Consider the following 19272-nt stretch of genomic DNA (forward strand, 5'->3'; position numbering starts at 1 on the left):
ACAGCAGTTAACTCTTCCAGCTGAGACAAGAAAGGATAATACAATAATTTGCTAACAGTTATCAGGCATTTGCCATTTTATGGACATAAATATTTTATCTACTTTACAAAGTAATATTAACTAAAGTACATGTAGAGTCTATGAAATAATTTGCAACAAAAATTTTACTAGTTAAATTTCTCAGGGCTTAACAAATACTGTACATTTGTTAAAGAGTACCTGAAACTTGTTAGTAATACAGGACAAGGTGTTATAAAGCAAAACACAGCTGGGAAACATTTTATTTTTTTCTACTTCATTTAACATTGTTCAGGACCACAAGATTTTAAAGGTCTCTTTCCAGCAACTTTTATAACTTAGGAGTACCACTTAAAAATATTTACTGATGCTATAAATATTACTATTTTTCTACATATTAACAATTATAATAATGCCATATCCATTAAACCTCTGTTCCTTTGGTCAGAAAGATGAACAGAAACTGAAATCAGACAGTTAGGCATTCAAAACAGTTTTTTCAAAGCATACCCAAGCAAACCTACATCAGCAACTGTTAAAATTAGTTTTAGTTAGACTTCTTAATAAGGACATACTGAAGCACATATGAGACTTTTTAAAGTATATACAATTCAAAAAACAAATTTAAATTTATAAATAAAAAGATTAATGGCCAAATTAAAGAATGGTTAAGCATCAGATTTAAAATATCTTAACTTTTAGGCTATTCAGAAATATATTTTGTGAATAATAAGAATTATTTCATAAATATATATGTATAAATATAAATATATATCTACAGGATCTGTGATGCAGGAGAAAACCCTTTAAAGAAAAAAAAATTGCACTTTTAGATTATCAGGATGCTGCCATATTTACCCTTTGAATGAAATATAATTACCATTCCAGGTGCTTTTGGCACAAGTTTTTAGGTGAATATTGACACAATCTTAAAAACACAATGCTTTTATATTTTATTCACTGGAATATGAAGAATCAAACAGAATTTGGAATTCTGACCCCCAAAAATCCAGAAAACTGCAAACGCTTAATTAAATACAAAAAATATGGTTTTAAAAAGACCTCAAAACTGCCTTTACATGTAGAACATGTAAAATTTTACCATCAACAGGTTTTCTTCAATCACCTCAGCAAGAATTCCCCAACTACACACAAATGTAACATTGCCTTTTTCTACTCATATATGACTTAAATTACACCCCAGTATATAAGGACAAAAAATAAATGTATAGTAAAAAGATAGGATAAATCAGGAGAGGCTTTTTGGTCTTGAATTCTTCACCCACTAACAATGAAGCAGCACTGTAGGCAGCCCAAAACACACCAAACAGCTTTAAAAAAACAAACAAAAAAGACAAAAGACAGCATATTAGCAAGTCAATTAACATTTTTGGTATCAGAGAGTAAAATAAAATTAACGGTATTTTCTTAAAACAACCCTGACAACCAATTGCGATAAACAGTACAATTTATTGAGAATGTTTAAAATTATTAAGAATGTTTGTGCTTGTTCTGTTCCTTGTCTTATGCAAACGAAATCTTTTGTTATCAAACTTGTCTCATCATAGAAATCACCTGGGTGCCTATTAAAAAGAGAATCAATCCCAAGGGGCACCTGGCTGGCTCAGCTGGTGGAGCATGAGACTCTCGATCTCGGGGTTGTGAGTTCAAGCCTCATGTTGGGTGTGGAGCTAACATAAAAATAAAATCTTTTTTTTTTTTTTAAGATTTTATTTATTTATTTGACAGAGAGAGAGAGAGAGATCACAAGTAGGCAGAGAGGCAGGCAAAGAGAGAGGGGGACGCAGGCTCCCTGTGAGCAGAGAGTCCTAAGCAGGGCTGGATTTCAGGACCCTGAGATCATGACCTGAGCCCAAGGCAGAGGTTTAACCCACTGAGCCACCTAGGCACCTCTTAAAAATAAAATCTTAAAAAGAAAAAAAAAGAATCCTGGGATTCATTCTAGCTCTGTTGAATCAAAATCACTGAGGAAAGGGTCTTGTTATCAGTCTTTTTAACAGTGTCCCTTGTGATTTGGGCAACTTTTGGCCAACTACTTCAAGAAATTTGGTTGCTGAAAGAAAATGAATTGATCATTACAAAGTTAACCTTTTCCTGCTTCTTCTAAGAAGTAGGAAAACAGACTAAGTGAAAATTTTACACAATGTTTATTAAGTGTAACAGCGTTTTCCCAGGAATAGGTAAAAGTACAGAGTTAAATAAAAAGCAGGAAAAAAATAACATTTTGGTCAAGAGTTTAACTAAATAAAATGTACCATGATTTTCTGATTATACACATAACCAATCTTAAATTATTTCCACTAGAAATTTATACAGTACTTACTGATGTAGTCATTTTATAGAGTAAAATGAGAGGAAGAACTTCAAGAGTAGAAATCAAGGAAACTATGATAGAAAAAGACTTGACACAGGACAGGATTTCTCAACCTTACACTACTGACATTTTGGGGCTGGATTATTGTTGTTGGAAGCTGTCCTGTGCATTGGAGGATTTTTGGCAGTATCCGTGGCCTCTACCCACTACATATTACCAGTAAGATTCCACTCCTAACCCATTTGTGACACCCTAAAATGTCTCCAAACATGGCCAAATGTCCTTGGGAGGCAAAACTGCCCTTGAAAACCACTGGTAGAGAGGTCAAAAATAAATATTGGCAGGCTGAAAATATATTTGAGATGGTCCAATTTTCTCCTGTGTTTTTTAAATTAAAACAAAAAAAACTACAAAATATTTTAAACTTTCAGAAAAGTATAAGGAAAAAAATAAGATTATGATCAAATTGCATTTGTATGTCAAAATTTTTTTTTATAAATAAATGGTTAAAGATTGGTAAGAGTTATAGAGATTTAATGTTAAAAAATAGTGCTGGTAGATTAATCTGTATTCTAATGCTAGATTTAAATGATAAGAGTTTTGCAACATATTTCTCAACAAATTTTGGACTGAAACAAACATACAATACCTCACTATACAAAGAAGATTAAATAACTAGGAAAAAAATTGGTGAAGAAAAATCTGAAGTTTAAAACAACTGTATCCTAAATTTTTAACAATATAAAAGACTGCCATTTTGTAATAACACATTCTTAAGCTGCATAAAGAATATTAAAGACCAACTTTCAGCTAAACTCGATTACTAAAAGTGACCAGAGGACACACAGTTTTATCAATTTTGGGAGTAGTCTCAGAAGTATTCAAACAGTCTTTAACCCAAGTTAAAACTGAATGATTCAGTAAAGTGTTATGTTCACAAAAGTTAGGCCAGCAATGGGACTAGCTTCTGTATTGCAAGACTTGTAAGCTAAGTGCTAATAATGCCAATTAAAAAAAAAAAAAGATTTTAGGATTAGAATGGAGAGAAAAGAATGACATTCTACTTGGTCTCTAAAGTGTTCATGCAGTTCTAACATACATAGATGTTCTCAAAATATTCTTTTATAATATTTGTAATGACAACAGCTACCACTTGAGTGCCTACTCTGTATCAAATATACATCCTTTACCATCTAGATAACAAACCCTAAAAAATAGCTGTCAAGATTCCCAATTTGCAGAGGAGGATAAGAAAAGATATCCCCCCGCAAGGGAGGCAGCAGGTAAGTGGAAGAAACAGAATTTGAATTTAGAACTGACTGGTTCCAAAATCCATACTTTTAATACCTAATGCTTATATGTCAGTATTAGCCTGTAGTTACTCAATTCTAAAAGCAATCATTTTTTCTATATATGAATTAGTAATCAACTTTAAACAAAACCAAATGTTATAAAAATTAAGTGGCTCTACTTAAAAACAAATACTTTAAGGTGAAGGCTACATAACAGCAGTTCTGAAAGTGGTAGTCTTAAGTTCTACATATTTTCATAAAGAAAAAAATTACATTCATCGTATAATATACATACATGTGCTATATACATAGCACAATACAATATACATACATGTGCATTTATTTCCCAAAGTTGTTCAAAACTAATAAATACCAAAATTTAAGTTACTTTACTACTTATTAATTCTTTATGTTATCATTAAATATTTAATATGGGTCTGTATGTTAATTTAAATTTAATATAGTATAAAGAAATCCTGATCTCTGCAATATAGAAAAGCCAATTTATTACAATCATGTCTATTATATTTGATAAGGCAGTTATTATTCAAACAGGAGTAACAGTTATTAAATAAATGTCCAGTAAAATTTTAAATAAATATCTCCCACAAAATCTAAGTCATATGAAGTTGTATTACAGAGAAGAAAAACTCAACATTAAAAAATTATCTGGATGTAGCATCTTGTAGCCTTGTTTGCTCTTTGTTCTTTACTCCCCTTCTAGACATACATTTTAATTTCTGGTGATTAAAATGGGAAAACAAAAGAAATAAAATTGGTAAAACCAATGAGTGAGATCACTGTTCCAAAACACTTAAAAATATATGACAGTTACAAATTACAATCTTCTTAGGCAGATAACAAGTATACTTTTGTTTCTGGAAAACAGTTAATTACTTTTTTATAATATACACTACTTACTTTTATAAGTGTAGATACCACTTCAAATGATCCAACCACCAGAAGTATAGGGGCTATTACAATGAGAGGAAGTAGTGAATATCCTATAACTCCAAGAACTTGGCCATATGCAACCTGTGAATTTTAATGTTTTAAGTAAATATCATAGAAATCAAGATAATTATTTTAATCACTATAGAACATCACATATTCTTAGTTGTACTTACATAAACACGACAAGAAGAAATCATGAAGTATATGCTTTATATTTCAAATTATCATATTATCTGCTATGTTCCTGGATAGTCTCATCAACCCACCATAGTTTCAATTATAATCAACTTTCTGATGATACCCAAATCTACATTTCCAGCCCTCTGTCCCTTTCGAGACTTATACATCCAATTATCTTCACTATACCTACAATATACTCTCTTGCTACCTCCCTTAAAGTTGTAGAAGGATTATTTAAAGGGACAACAACTATCTTTTTTTTTTTTTTAAGATTTTATTTATTTATTTGACAGAGAGATCACAAGTAGGCAGAGAGGCAGGCAGAGAGAGAGGGGGGGGGAATCAGGTTCCCTGCTGAGCAGAGAGCCTGATGTGGGGCTTGATCCCAGGACCCTGGGATCATGACCTGAGCTGAAGGCAGAGGCTTTAACCCACTGAGCCACCCAGGCGCCCCGGGATGACAACTATCTTATTTAAACAAAAAATTCAAGGTCTAAAGAAGTTATGTGTGGAAGGGAGGGCAGGCAGGAGAGACTGAAGGAAAAAATATTTGGTGGCTACAGTGTGCCAAGCTCTGTGACAGATCAAGAGAGATCAATTACAGCAACAACTCTATCAAGTAGGTATTAATACCCCACTATGAGGAAACTGAATTTTAGAGAGACAAAATGCTTTGTTCAATAAAGTAAAACTGGTAGGATTAAGAGTTCAAATTAAGATCTAGATCTTCTTTTAAAAGATTTTATTTATTTGAGAGAGAGAGAGAGAGAGAGAGAGAGAGAGCACATGCACCTGCGTGACTGGGTTGGGGAGGCAGGTTCAGATTGTTGGGGGGAGAAGGATAGAGGGAAGGGGACAGGGAGAAGCAGATTTCCTGATGAATGTGCAGCCTGTCAGGGGGCTCACTCTCAGGATCCTGAGATCATGACGTGAGTCAAAGTCAGACACTTAACTGAGTCACCCAGCTGCCCCTAAGATCTAAGTTTCTTAACTATTACATCAACAGTCCTAAATTACCAAAACATTTAATGATACCTATTTTCATATAAATATTACATGGGGTTGCATCAAAGATATAACAAATAATATGTGAACAAATATAATCTTAAGTCTCCATTAGAATTATTTTAAATTTTTATATGCAGAGTGAAAAAAGTTTCATAGATAAATGTTATTCCAAATTTATTCAACAGTTTTAGGTTAAGATGATGGATTGAACACATTTCTCTAATATCACTGTACTAAAAGGGAAGGCGGGGGAAACCCTCTATAGTGGGATACAGGGAGGGAGAGTCTCAAGCAGACTCCATCCTGAGCAGGGAGCTTGATGCGGGGCTCGATCTCAATGGAGCGAAATCAAATTTGGACGCTCAAGAGACTGTGCCAGTCAGGTGCACCCATGAACTTTTTTTAAGAAGCATAAACAATGGGATTACCTACCAAAGAACTCCGATCGCCCATGAAATCAGCCTGAGATCAGAATTATACACGTCTGGATCTCTACGGGGGCCAGAAGACGCCAGTGGGCAGGTAAAGTGGAGTGGGAACGTCGGACTGATATGGGAAGATAAACAAAAGGGGGAGGGAGCCACCAGAGGCGACGGATTGGAAAATAATACCCCAATACGAGAGTGCCCTGCATCTGGGGACCAGCATTAACTTGGAGTCTTGTTGAAAGCACTCAAAAGAGCAAAGGATCGCGCGGGGAAATTGTGGGAATCGGGGCGGCTAGGGACAGGGGCTTAAGTCCCCAGACCCAGGACAGCCTCCCCTGGCGCTGAGCCAGAGTGCGGCGGAGAAACCTGGTCTTTGTCCCTGAGCCACCAGTGCGCCGGAGAACAGGTGGAGTCCGGCGCCCGTGAGGGGCTGGGAGCCACACCAGACGGCAGAACGCGCACCTTACTGGAGATGCGCCCGTGCCTCACCCTCCCCTGAGAGAGGTGCACGAACGCCCAGCCTGGTGTTCTCGGACCCACGCGGCGATAGAGCCGATAGAGCCGATAGAGCTGAAGACGCCGCGCCCCAAACCCTCCCCTGGGAGAGGTGCGCGCAAGCCTGGCGCTCTTAGCCCCAGCCAGCGGGAAAATCTCAGTGTGCGATCGCTGCTTGGAACCTCTCTGGCGGTCTGGAGCTGCCCAGACAGCCACAGCTGCCTTGGTTTTGCGTACAAGCAGGAGATCCTGCGCCCCCAGGGACCGCGACTCAGAACCTGCTCTGCTAGCGGCCCAGCGGCTGCAGCACCTGCAGGGGAGCAAACTGAGGCTTCTCTCTGAGAGGGAGGTTGGGGTGCACTTTTCTTTCCTCTAAACCTCCAAAAACCATCAAAAGCTGTCAAGGCGAGAGAAAAGAAGTGAACAAACATAAAAACCTCCAGAGAACAAAAACCTGAAAAAACTGTTTTTCTCAGAGCCCACCCCCTTGAGGGGGTCGGAAGGACTTAACTCAGGGAACATCATTGACTGAAAACCCACGTGGCAGCCCCCTCCCCCAGAAAACAAATCAGGAAAGGAAAAAAAAAAAAAAAGACTACAAGAGAACAACCACCACTACTTCATAGATAGAACTTTTATTTTTAATTCCTTCCCACTAGTCTGGTTCATTTTTTTTCTTTTTTTATATAGATAATTTTTTAACCTATTTACCATCACCGTGAGATGTCCAGTACATCAAATTCCATAATAAACTTCTAACCTGAATTTTTTGATACATACACGTGTTTTTCTTTTGCTTTTCTATTTTCTTAATTTTTAAAAAAATTTTTAGTTTAGTTTAGTCCAGTTTATTCCTTTTTTATTTTTATTTTCTAATATTCATATAGAGTTAAACTTCAAGGTAACCCCCTTTCTCCAAGCAATGCTACCCCTATAGGTGAACCAATTTTTAATCCCCCTTTTTCTTAGGAAAGTTGAGTCCTTTAACAAAGATATCAAGATACATCCAGGAAGAATCAAAATAACCTTCCTCGCCCACACCGAGAATCTATAACCATGCTCCCATCTTTTTCTTCTGCCAGTGTCTCTGTGTATTTATGTTTGTCCTGATAGTATATAAATCTTATACTTGGGGTTCTTCTTGACAAGGCTCCTCCTTTTTTTGCTTATATATATATATTTTTTCTCTCGTCATATACTTTTATCAGTCTTTTTGTTTGTCTGTTTTTGTTTGTATACATCATAAATCTTACCCTGGGGTCCATTTGGGCTGAACCTTCTCTTTTATCTTCCCTTTTTTTCCTGTCTCTCTCTCTCCCTCTTTTTTCTTTTTCTTTTCTTTTTTCTCTCGTTTGGGTGGGGAATCCTGAGTGCTCAGAAGCGTTCCAGGGTGCACCTTGACTGCACCACGGTCGATACATCCAGCTACATCTGTCCAGTCATCTCTCACCAAAATGACTAGGAGGAGGAATCCCCAACAGAAGAAAAATACAGAGGATGGGCCTTCTGCAACAGAGCTAACGGCTATCAACACAGACAATATGTCAGAAAGAGAATTCAGGCTAACAATTATCCAGGCAATAGCTAGGTTGGAGAAAGCCATGGATGACCAAACGGAATTGATTAGGGCAGAATTGAAAGCGAACAGAGAGGAGGTTCATAATGTTAGGGCAGAGCTGAAGGCCACCAGGGATGAGGTTCACAACGCTCTCAATGAGTTCCAATCTAATCTAAATTCTCTAAAAGCTAGGGTAACTGAGACAGAAGATAGAATTAGTGATCTGGAGGACAAACAGATAGAAAGGATCAGGAGGAAGCCTGGAACAAACAGCTTAGAAGCCACGAAAACAGAATCAGGGAAATAAATGATGCCATGAAACGTTCCAACGTCAGAATTATTGGAATCCCTGAAGGGGAGGAGAAAGAAAGAAGTCTAGAAGATATAGTGGAACAAGTTCTTCATGAAAATTTTCCCAATCTTGCGAATGGAACAAGTGTTCATGTACTAGAAGTAGAAAGGTCCCCCCCCAAGATTATAAATTCAAAAAAAACATCCAGGCACCTCATAGTAAAATTGAGGAATCATAATTGTAGATACAATCTCTTGAAAGCCGCTAGGACAAAGAAGCTCCTTACATACAGAGGAAAGCCCATCAGAATAACGTCAGACCTGTCCACAGAGACCTGGCAAGCCAGAAAGGGCTGGCAAGATATATTCAGGGCACTAAATGAGAAGAACATGCAGTCAAGAATACTTTATCCAGCAAGACTGACATTCAAAATGGATGGAGAGATAAAGAGTTTCCAAGACTGGCAAGGCTTAAAAGACTATGCAACCACCAAGCCGACACTGCAGGAAATATTAAGGGGGGTTCTATAAAAGAGGAAAAATCCTAAGAATAGCATTGAACAGAAATATAGAGACAATCGACAGAAAGAAAGACTTCAAAGATAACACAATGTCAATAAAAACGTATCTCTCAATAATCACTCTCAATGTGAATGGCCTAAATGCACCCATAAAACGACACAGGGTTGCAGATTGGATAAAACGACAGGACCCATCCATATGTTGTCTACAAGAGACCCATTTTGAACCTAAAGATACACCCAGACTGAAAGTGAAGGGATGGAGAAGCATCTTTCACGCCAGTGGGCCTCAAAAGAAGGCCGGGGTAGCGATTCTCATATCAGATAAATTAGATTTTAAACTAAAGACGGTAGTCAGAGATACAGAAGGACACTACATCATTCTTAAAGGGACTATCCACCAAGATGATCTAACAATTGTAAATATCTATGCCCCCAATATGGGAGCAGCCAATTACATAAGAAAACTATTAATCAAGATAAAGAGTCATATTGATATGAATACATTAATAGTAGGAGATCTTAACACGCCTCTCTCAGAAATAGACAGATCATCGAAGCAGAAAATCAATAAAGAAATAAGAGCATTGAATGACACATTGGACCAGATGGACCTCATAGATATATAGAGAACATTCCACCCTAAAACAACAGAATACTCATTCTTCTCAAGTGCACATGGAACCTTCTCCAGAATAGACCACATACTGGGTCACAAATCAGGGCTCAACCGATACCAAAAGACTGAGATTATTCCCTGCATATTCTCAGATCACAATGCTTTGAAACTGGAGCTCAATCACAAGGAAAAGTTCAGAAGGAACTCAAATACCTGGAAGCTAAAGACCACCTTGCTTAAGAATGCTTGGATCAACCAGGAGATCAAAGAAGAACTCAAACAATTTATGGAAACCAATGAGAATGAAGACACTTCACTCCAAAACCTATGGGATACAGCAAAGGCGGTCCTAAGGGGGAAATTCATAGCCATCCAAGCCTCCCTCAAAAAAATTGAAAAATCCAGAATACACCAGCTGTCTCTACACCTTAAAGAACTAGAGAATCAACAACAAATCAAACCAACACCACACGTAAGAAGGGAAATAATCAAGATTAGAGCAGAGATCAACGAGGTAGAAACCAGAGATACAGTAGAACGTATCAACGAAACTAGAAGCTGGTTTTTTGAAAGAATCAATAAGATCAATAAACCATTGGCCACACTAATCCAAAAGAAAAGAGAGAAAGCCCAAATTAATAAAATTATGAATGAAAAGGGAGAGATCACAACACCAAGGAAGTAGAAACAATCATCAGAAGCTATTATCAACAGTTATATGCCAATAAGCTAAGCAACCTAGATGAAATGGATGCATTCCTGGAAAACTATAAACTCCCAAAATTGAACCAGGAAGAAATTGACAACCTGAATAGACCGATATCTAGTAACGAGATTGAAGCAGTGATCAAAAACCTCCCAAAAAACAAGAGCCCAGGACCTGACGGATTCCCTGGGGAATTCTATCAAACTTTCAAAGAAGAAATAATACCTATTCTCCTGAAGCTGTTTCAAAAAATTGAAGCAGAAGGAAAACTTCCAGACTCTTTTTATGAAGCCAGCATTACCCTGATCCCCAAACCAGGCAAAGACCCTACCAAAAAGGAGAATTTCAGACCGATATCACTGATGAATATGGATGCTAAGATTCTCAACAAGATCCTAGCAAACAGGATCCAACAGCACATTAAAAAGATTATCCACCATGACCAGGTGGGATTCATCCCTGGGTTACAAGGATGGTTCAACATTCGCAAATCAATCAATGTGATAGAACAAATCAATAAGAGAAGAGAGAAGAACCACATGATCCTCTCCATTGATGCAGAAAAAGCTTTTGACAAAATCCAGCATCCGTTCCTGATTAAAACGCTTCAAAGTATAGGGATAGAGGGAACATTCCTGAACTTCATCAAATCTATCTATGAAAAACCCACAGCAAATATCATCCTCAATGGGAAAAAGCTTGCAGCCTTCCCATTGAGATCAGGAACACAAGGATGCCCACTCTCACCACTCTTGTTCAACATAGTATTAGAAGTCCTAGCAACAGCAATCAGACAACAAAGAGAAATAAAAGGTATCCAAATTGGCAAGGAAGAAGTCAAACTCTCTCTCTTCGCAGATGACATGATTCTTTATAAGGAAAACCCGAAAGACTCCACCCCCAAACTACTAGAACTCATACAGCAATTCAGTAATGTAGCAGGATACAAAGTCAATGTCCAGAAATCAGTGGCTTTCTTATACACTAACAATGAAAATACAGAAAGGCAAATTAGAGAATCGATTCCATTTACTATAGCACCAAAAACCATAAGATACCTCGGAATAAACCTAACCAAAGAGGTTAAAGATCTGTACTCGAGGAACTACAGAACACTCCTAAAAGAAATTGAAGAAGACACAAAAAGATGGAAGACCATTCCATGCTCTTGGATCGGAAGAATAAACATCATTAAAATGTCTATACTGCCCAGAGCAATCTATACTTTTAATGCCATTCCGATCAAAATTCCACCAGTATTTTTCAAAGAGCTGGAGCAAATAATACTAAAATTTGTATGGAATCAGAAGAGACCCCGAATTGCTAAGGAAATGTTGAAAAACAAAAATAAAACTGGTGGCATCACGTTACCTGATTTCAAGCTTTACTACAAAGCTGTGATCACCAAGACAGCATGATACTGGCATAAAAACAGACACATGGACCAGTGGAACAGAGTAGAGAGCCCAGATATGGACCCTCAACTCTATGGTCAAATAATCTTTGACAAAACAGGAAAAAATATCCAGTGGAAAAAAGACAGTCTCTTCAATAAATGGTGCTGGGAAAACTGGACAGCTATATGTAGAAGAATGAAACTTGACCATTCTCTTACACCGTACACAAAGATAAACTCGAAATGGATAAAAGACCTCAACGTGAGACAGGAATCCATCAGAATCCTCGAGGAGAACATAAGGAATAACCTCTTTGATATCAGCCACAGCAACTTCTTTCAAGATATGTCTCCAAAGGCAAAGGAAACAAAGGCAAAGATGAACTTTTGGGACTTCATCAAGATCAAAAGCTTCTGCATAGCAAAAGAAACAGTCATCAAAACAAAGAGGCAACCCACGGAATGGGAGAAGATATTTGCAAATGACAGTACAGATAAAAGGTTGATATCCAGGATCTATAAAGAACTCCTCAAACTCAACACACACAAAACAGATAATCATATTAAAAAATGGGCAGAAGATATGAACAGATACTTCTCCAATGAAGACATACAAATGGCTACCAGACACATGAAAAAATGTTCATCATCACTAGCCATCAGGGAGATTCAAATCAAAACCACATTGAGATACCACCTTACACCAGTTAGAATGGCCAAAATTAGCAAGACAGGAAACAACGTGTGTTGGAGAGGATGTGGAGAAAGGGGAACCCTCTTACACTGTTGGTGGGAATGCAAACTGGTGCAGCCACTTTGGAGAACAGTGTGGAGATTCCTCAGGAAATTAAAAATAGATCTTCCCTATGACCCTGCAATTGCACTGCTGGGTATTTACCCCAAAGATACAGATGTAGTGAAAAGAAGGGCCATCTGTACCCCAATGTTTATAGCAGCAATGGCCACGGTCGCCAAACTGTGGAAAGAACCAAGATGCCCTTCAACGGATGAATGGATAAGGAAGATGTGGTCCATATACACTATGGAGTATTATGCCTCCATCAGAAAGGACGAATACCCAACTTTTGTAGCAACATGGACAGGACTGGAAGAGATTATGCTGAGTGAAATAAGTCAAACAAAGAAAGTCAAGTATCATATGGTTTCACTTATTGGTGGAGCATAACAAATAATATAGAGGACAAGGGTAGATGGAGAGGAGAAGGGAGTTGAGGGAAATTGGAAGGGGAGGTGAACCATGAGAGACTATGGACTCTGAAAAACAACCTGAGGGTTTTGAAGGGGCGGGGTGGGAGGGTGGGGGAACCAGGTGGTGGGTATTAGGGAGGGCACAGATTGCATGGAGCACTGGGTGTGGTGAAAAAACAATGAATACTGTTACGCTGAAAATAAATAAAAAATTTAATTAAAAAAAAAAACAAATAAAACACCCATTTTATTGCACACCTCAAAACAAAACAAAACAAAACAAAACAAAAAAAAAGAAGCATAAACAATGGAAACTAAACCATAAAATATCTTGGGATTTGAAAACATGGTACACACCTGGGAGAAACAAAGTAACAGAAAAATTCATAGAGGTCATATAGGTTGGTCACTGTATAAAGGAGAACTGGTTCCTAACTGATATATTAAAAATGTATAAACCTGAAGGCACACACCTCAGCACACATAAGAAGTGATAACTAAAGGCTCACCAGGTTGTGGATGAAATCTTTGTGCACCCTCCAAATATAGATAATGCAGATCAAGTTCATTCTCATTGTTCATATACCTTAGATGAGTCACAATAATGTAAGCCCCAAAATATATACGAATAAAATGGGAAAAAAAATAACACCATCAAAAGGACCAGGAAAAAAAAGTCTGGTACTAAACTCTGTAAGTTTAGATAAGACACATGATATAAAGAGAATGGGTGTAATGAAAGAAAAGCCATTTACTAGAATCAAAGTGTTATTTTGTGTAAGATAACTGCATTACTTTGGAGAAAATAAAGTTTGATGAAAGCTATTTCCTCCTCTTTTATAATAATTTTCAGTTGTGACACTTTATGAATGATGGTATTTTCATATTATTCTTTGCCTGGTGTATAAGTACATATTCTGTATTACAAAATAAAACTATGTGCTTTGTTTTATTGTATTAATAAGTGACATAATTTTCTTTTAAAAGAGAGGCTTAAACAGAAGAAGAGAAGATGGGACAACAGCAACATAATTTTGGAAACTGGAAAGCAGATAACTAACTAATAAGCTAAGTAACAGACTTGGCAGATCTTTCTATCAAATATGAGAAAAGGGCTTAAGGTCTCTGCATTTAGCCATCAATGTTCATAGAGAGTCAGCACCCACCAGGTAACTCTGCCTGGCATCCTCACTGCTTTACTCTCTCCACAGAATAAACTGCTAGAAAAAACAAACAAACAACAACAACAACAAAAAAAAACGAAAGAAAAGAGAATAAACCGCTAGAATTCCTAGGTTTACAGTAATACACAAAGTCTTTTTTAATGGGTTCAGAAGCTGTGGTTCATGGGCTACCGAGGGTCCCAGAGACTCTTCCAGAAGACTGGAAGGTCAAAACTATTTACTATAAAAATAATAAAACATTATTTGCCTTTTCTCATTGGATTCATTATAGCAGGGAAAAACAACACTGTGCAGAATGTGCTGCTTTACTGTGAATCAAGGTGGCAAAAACTAGTAGTTACTGTACTCTTCACTACTATACAATCACAGAAAAAGAAAAAAAGCTAGTTTCACTTAAGAATGTCCTTAATGAAGCAGTTAAAATGATTAATTCTATTAAATCTCAGCTTTTGAGTATATCTCTTTAACATTCTGTATAACAAATGGGAAGTACATAGAAATCATTTTTCGTCTTTTTAAAGATTTTTATTTATTTATTTTTATTTATTAATGTGACAGACAGAGATCACAAGTAGGCAGAGAGGCAGGCAGAGAGAGAGGAGGAAGCAGGCTCCCTGCTGAGCAGAGAGCCTGACGAGGGGCTCGATCCCAGGACCCTGGGATCATGACCCAAGCCAAAGGCAGAGGCTTTAACCCCCTGAGCCACCCAGGTGCCCCCAATTTTTTCTTTTTTTTTTTAAGATTTTATTTATTTGTCAGAGAGAGAGAGCACAAGCAGGGGGAACAGTAGGCAGAGGGAGAAGCTCCTCCCCAAGGAGCCTGACACAGGACTCGATTCCAGGACCCCAGGATCATGACCTGAGCTGAAGGCAGACACTCAACTGACTGAGCCACCTAGGTATTCCCATAGAAAGCATTTCTGTTGTATCCTGGTTCAACAGTTATCCCAAGGAAAAGCGCTTCTATAACTGTTTGAGTGAAGCGTTGAATTAGATGTGTTTACCATGCAACACCATTTTTACTTAAAAGAACAAATGAAAGACAAACTATGGTTATTCAGAGTTGGGTATCCATAAGCATTTTTTTTTTTAAGATTTTATTTAAAAAGCAGTTTGGTGTTGTTGTTTTTTTTTTTTTTTTAGATTTATTTATTTATTTGCCAAAGAGAGAGGGAGAGATCACAAGTAGGCAGAGAAAAGAGAGGGGGAAGCAGGCTCCCTGCTGAGCAGAGAGCCCGATGTGGGCTCGGTCCCAGGACCCCGAGATCATGACCCAAGCTGAAGGCAGAGGCTTAACCCACTGAGCCACCATATTATTTATGGACACCTGTGAGGCACAGTCAGTTGAACATGGACTCTTGGCTTTGGCTCGGGTCATGAGATCAAGCCTATGTTGGGCTCTGCACTCAGCATAGTCTGCTTAAGATTCTCGATCTCCCTCCCATTCTGCCCTTCCCTGTCACATGCTCTCTCAAATAAATAAGTAAATAAATTAAAAAGAAAAATTTTTTATTATTTATGTTAAAATGTATTTGGTTTTATTTTTATTTTCATTATTTTTTAAAGATTTTATTTATTTGTCAGAGAGAGAGAGTGTGCAAGCACAAGCAAGGGGAGAGGCAGGCAGAGAGAAAAGCAGGCTCCCTGTTCAGCAGGGACTCAATCCCAGAACCCTGGGATCGTGACCCGAGCCAAAGGCAGACACTTAACCGACTGAGCCATTGAGGTGTCCCTGGTTTTATTTTTAAATGAATAAATACATATTCAAAAATTTTATTTTAATTTCTAATATGGTAAGTATTAATAAATAAAACCCACACAAAGAAATCTCCTTGGGGACCTGAGATCAAAAATTTGAGAAATGCTGTACTAGAAAATAAATTATGTTTCCCTAAAAAGCTGTACATTACTTATGAGTGGTATGGGATCTTTTCTTTCTTCTTCCTTTCTTGTAACCTTTATTGAGTATGCACAATACTAGTATGTTGATCATCTTAGGGGAAGTAGTGTAACTTAAAAGCAATTCTGGGACAAGAAAGAATTATGATGAATATAGCTACTGATAATATGTACAATGCCAAAAATAAAGTTTATGATCAGAAACAAAGGCTATTTTCAAAATCAACTACTTACTTCTCCACCAAGAACTCTGGCCAGTAAGAAAATTGTTAGGGAACCAAATATCCAAATGGTTATAATCCATGAGACCACCTTAAGGGAAAAAAAAAATTCATGCAATTAATATCTTTGTACCAAATACGGTGATAATTTCCCTCGAAGTCAATTCTCTGCTTATGTAAGACAGTTTGCTATATCTAATTTCAGGTCATAGAGAGTTCGAGTTCCCAGGTATCTTTCCAAAACCTAGTAAGAATGCAGTATGTTAATAAGATTTTATATCCAAGATGAAAATTTAGCAATGATCAATTGCCTAAGGAAATCTCAGTATTTCAAGATCTCTGATCAAAAATTACTGTAAAAAATGAGCAAAGTATTTACTTCCAAACCTCTGGTTTACAACATCTTGCAAGGAAAATTCATCCCTATAAGGACTTATAGGTCTTCTTCCAAGGTCTTTAAAATTTACATTAATTATATATGTAACTGGGAGATGTTTCAGGTAATTTTAACTCCTGAGACTTAGTGTGACAATCATATATGCCTCTATCTCCAAGTTCTGTCTGCTTGCAGGGTCTAGAAATAATGAAGACCCAACAGCAAAATAAGCATACTTATTGCCCAGATCCTGGTTTCTAAGTATCATTCCCTGATAAAAGGAACTAGGATTCTTTTGATAAATAACTGATGACAAGGGTTGGGGCAGGGGAGATAAAAGGTGAGCCCAGAACACTCTATGGACTTAGAAGAAAAGGAAATGCTCAAAAAACTAATGGGAAGATGTTGAAAGAACACAGAAGCTAACCTGAAGGAGTTCCTGATGCTTAAGCTGGAATAATCTCACCAATAAAATAAATAATGATAGCACTGGGTTATAATCCAGAAAATAAAATAAATACTCATGATTCCATACTGACATAAATAAATACAACAATATTTAAGCAATGGCAAAGTATGGGTAGCTATTCCATAGAGGATACCAATCAATACATGTGGAAGGAATGAGGAAAACAGAACACCGCCATGCAGTAAACACTATGGTAGTAATTGCTGAACTCAAGATCCATCAACAGATGCTAAAACTAGTGAGCTAAAGTTTGATGAGAAACACAATGTCTGCATAGTCATAAAGTATCTCCACAAGATACTTATTTATTAATTAAAAGGGAAAAATAGCAACTTTACAGTGGAGGAACTGGGCAGATACCACCCTATCACCTAATCAAGCAACCAATGTTAAAGGCACCAGTAAAAGATGTATCAATATTACATATTCCCTGATAGTATACTGAAGACACAAAATAGTATCCTTGCCAGAAATTCATGACCCCAATCTAGTCACAGAAAACATCAAGTAAAACCAAACTGAGTGATGTTCTATGGAGGCAGTAATCTGTTTTTAGCCTTATAATCCTTTGTTCAAATGAAAGATTATACAAAATAGATAAAATTAGAGATGTTCTAGGTGAAGGATTAGTGGTGAGTAGTAGATCAGAATCCCCACTCGACTTCTTCAACTCATATTTCCAACAGAATACTTGATATAAACTATTGATCTAAGGTAAATATTAATGAGACTAGTGTTATATTACATTAAGGATCTTGCTATTGGGAGATTATTCTGGATTATCCAAATGAGCACTAAATATAATCACAACTGTCCTTTAAAGAAGGAGGGAGAGGGAGTTTTGACTACAGTAGAGAAGAAGGTAATGTGACCACAGTAGCAGAGATGATAGTCATGCCACCAGAAACCAAGGAAAGCTGACAGCCTCTAGACATGGGTAGAGGCAATCAACAGAATCTGTCCTGGAGCCTACAGAGGAACCAGCCCTGCTGACATTTTGATCTTAGCTCCTTCAAGCTCATTTTGAATTTCCAACTTCTGTAACTGTAAAATAAATTTTCACTGTTTTAAACCACAAAACTTGTGGAAATTTGTTACAGAAGCAACAAGAAATGAATTCATTTCTCAATCATTCAGTGATAGAGAGTTATTTTTTACTTCCATAAAGCCTTAAACTAGGGATTAAGGAGTAATGTGTGTATGTTGTTTTGATAATAAAGATAAAACCCCTGAGAGTAGAACAAAGTATTATATAAAAACAAATTCTGATGGAATCCTTGTCATTATTTATTAAAATATTTACTATTATGTTTTAAAGTAAGCTCTAGGCCTAGTGTGGGGTGTGAACTCACAATCAAGAGTCATTTGCTACACTGACCAAGCCAGCCAGGAGCCCCTAAAATATTTATTTTGAAAATAAATAAAAGGTAAGAACATGCTGAGTATTGTGTTTCAAACTCTTCATCCCTTGGGAGAAATCACAAAGGGCAAGGGCAGCCCTTTTGGTCACTTTGGTCACTTTCGCTCAGCTGAGAGTAGTCTCATCTGTTTACCCAGTTGCAATACAATTGTTAGTACTATCTATAACAATGATGATGTAAAAGTTTGGAAAGCATTAAAGTACACCTCACTTATTTAATTAAAAAGAGTTCTAGAGATGAAGAAGTTAGAAATAATGGGTAAAAGTAAAGCATTTCTTAAACATAATGTAGCATTACAGTTAACATTTGGCTATTTTTAATTTTAAAGCTCTTGAAATATTTCAAATTTGTATAAAGTAACATATACTTACCCTAAATTGTCCATACAATGATATCATGGAAAAGAAAAGAACAACAGCCAGAGGACCCCAAAAGTCAGGATTGTCCCTCACCACTTGTCTGTTAAAACCAAGTGATGGCATTGGCATCAAAACACACCGGATTTTGTAGTAAATATCCTTTAGATCGATATCCAGTTCCTCCCTATAATATAAAATAAAAATTCTTGAAAAGCATGCATTTCTGAATACTGAGACAGCTGCAATAAAATTAAAGTTTAAATATGACAGTGTCATCTCCATTGGTCAACAAAGCACTGCATTTTAAGTACAGCATTTCCCTGATTCCATGGTG

The 19272-nt window shown here is 37.0% G+C and overlaps 1 protein-coding gene across 1 annotated transcript in view; it reads right to left on the reverse strand.

The window, feature by feature from the left end:
- Positions 1-947: 947 nt before the first annotated feature.
- Positions 948-19272, reverse strand: part of YIPF4 (Yip1 domain family member 4) — a 31005-nt gene continuing 12680 nt past the window's right edge. Inside the window, exons 3-6 of the mRNA XM_080812740.1 lie at positions 18951-19122; positions 16327-16404; positions 4567-4680; positions 948-1349 (exon numbers count right to left, since the gene is read on the reverse strand). Coding sequence (XP_080668866.1) covers positions 1212-1349; positions 4567-4680; positions 16327-16404; positions 18951-19122 — 502 coding nt within the window. The 3' untranslated portion in view covers positions 948-1211. The remainder of the gene's footprint in view (positions 1350-4566; positions 4681-16326; positions 16405-18950; positions 19123-19272) is intronic.

This window comes from Martes martes (assembly GCF_963455335.1).
Source record: "Martes martes genome assembly, chromosome: 9".
NCBI lineage: Eukaryota > Metazoa > Chordata > Mammalia > Carnivora > Mustelidae > Martes > Martes martes.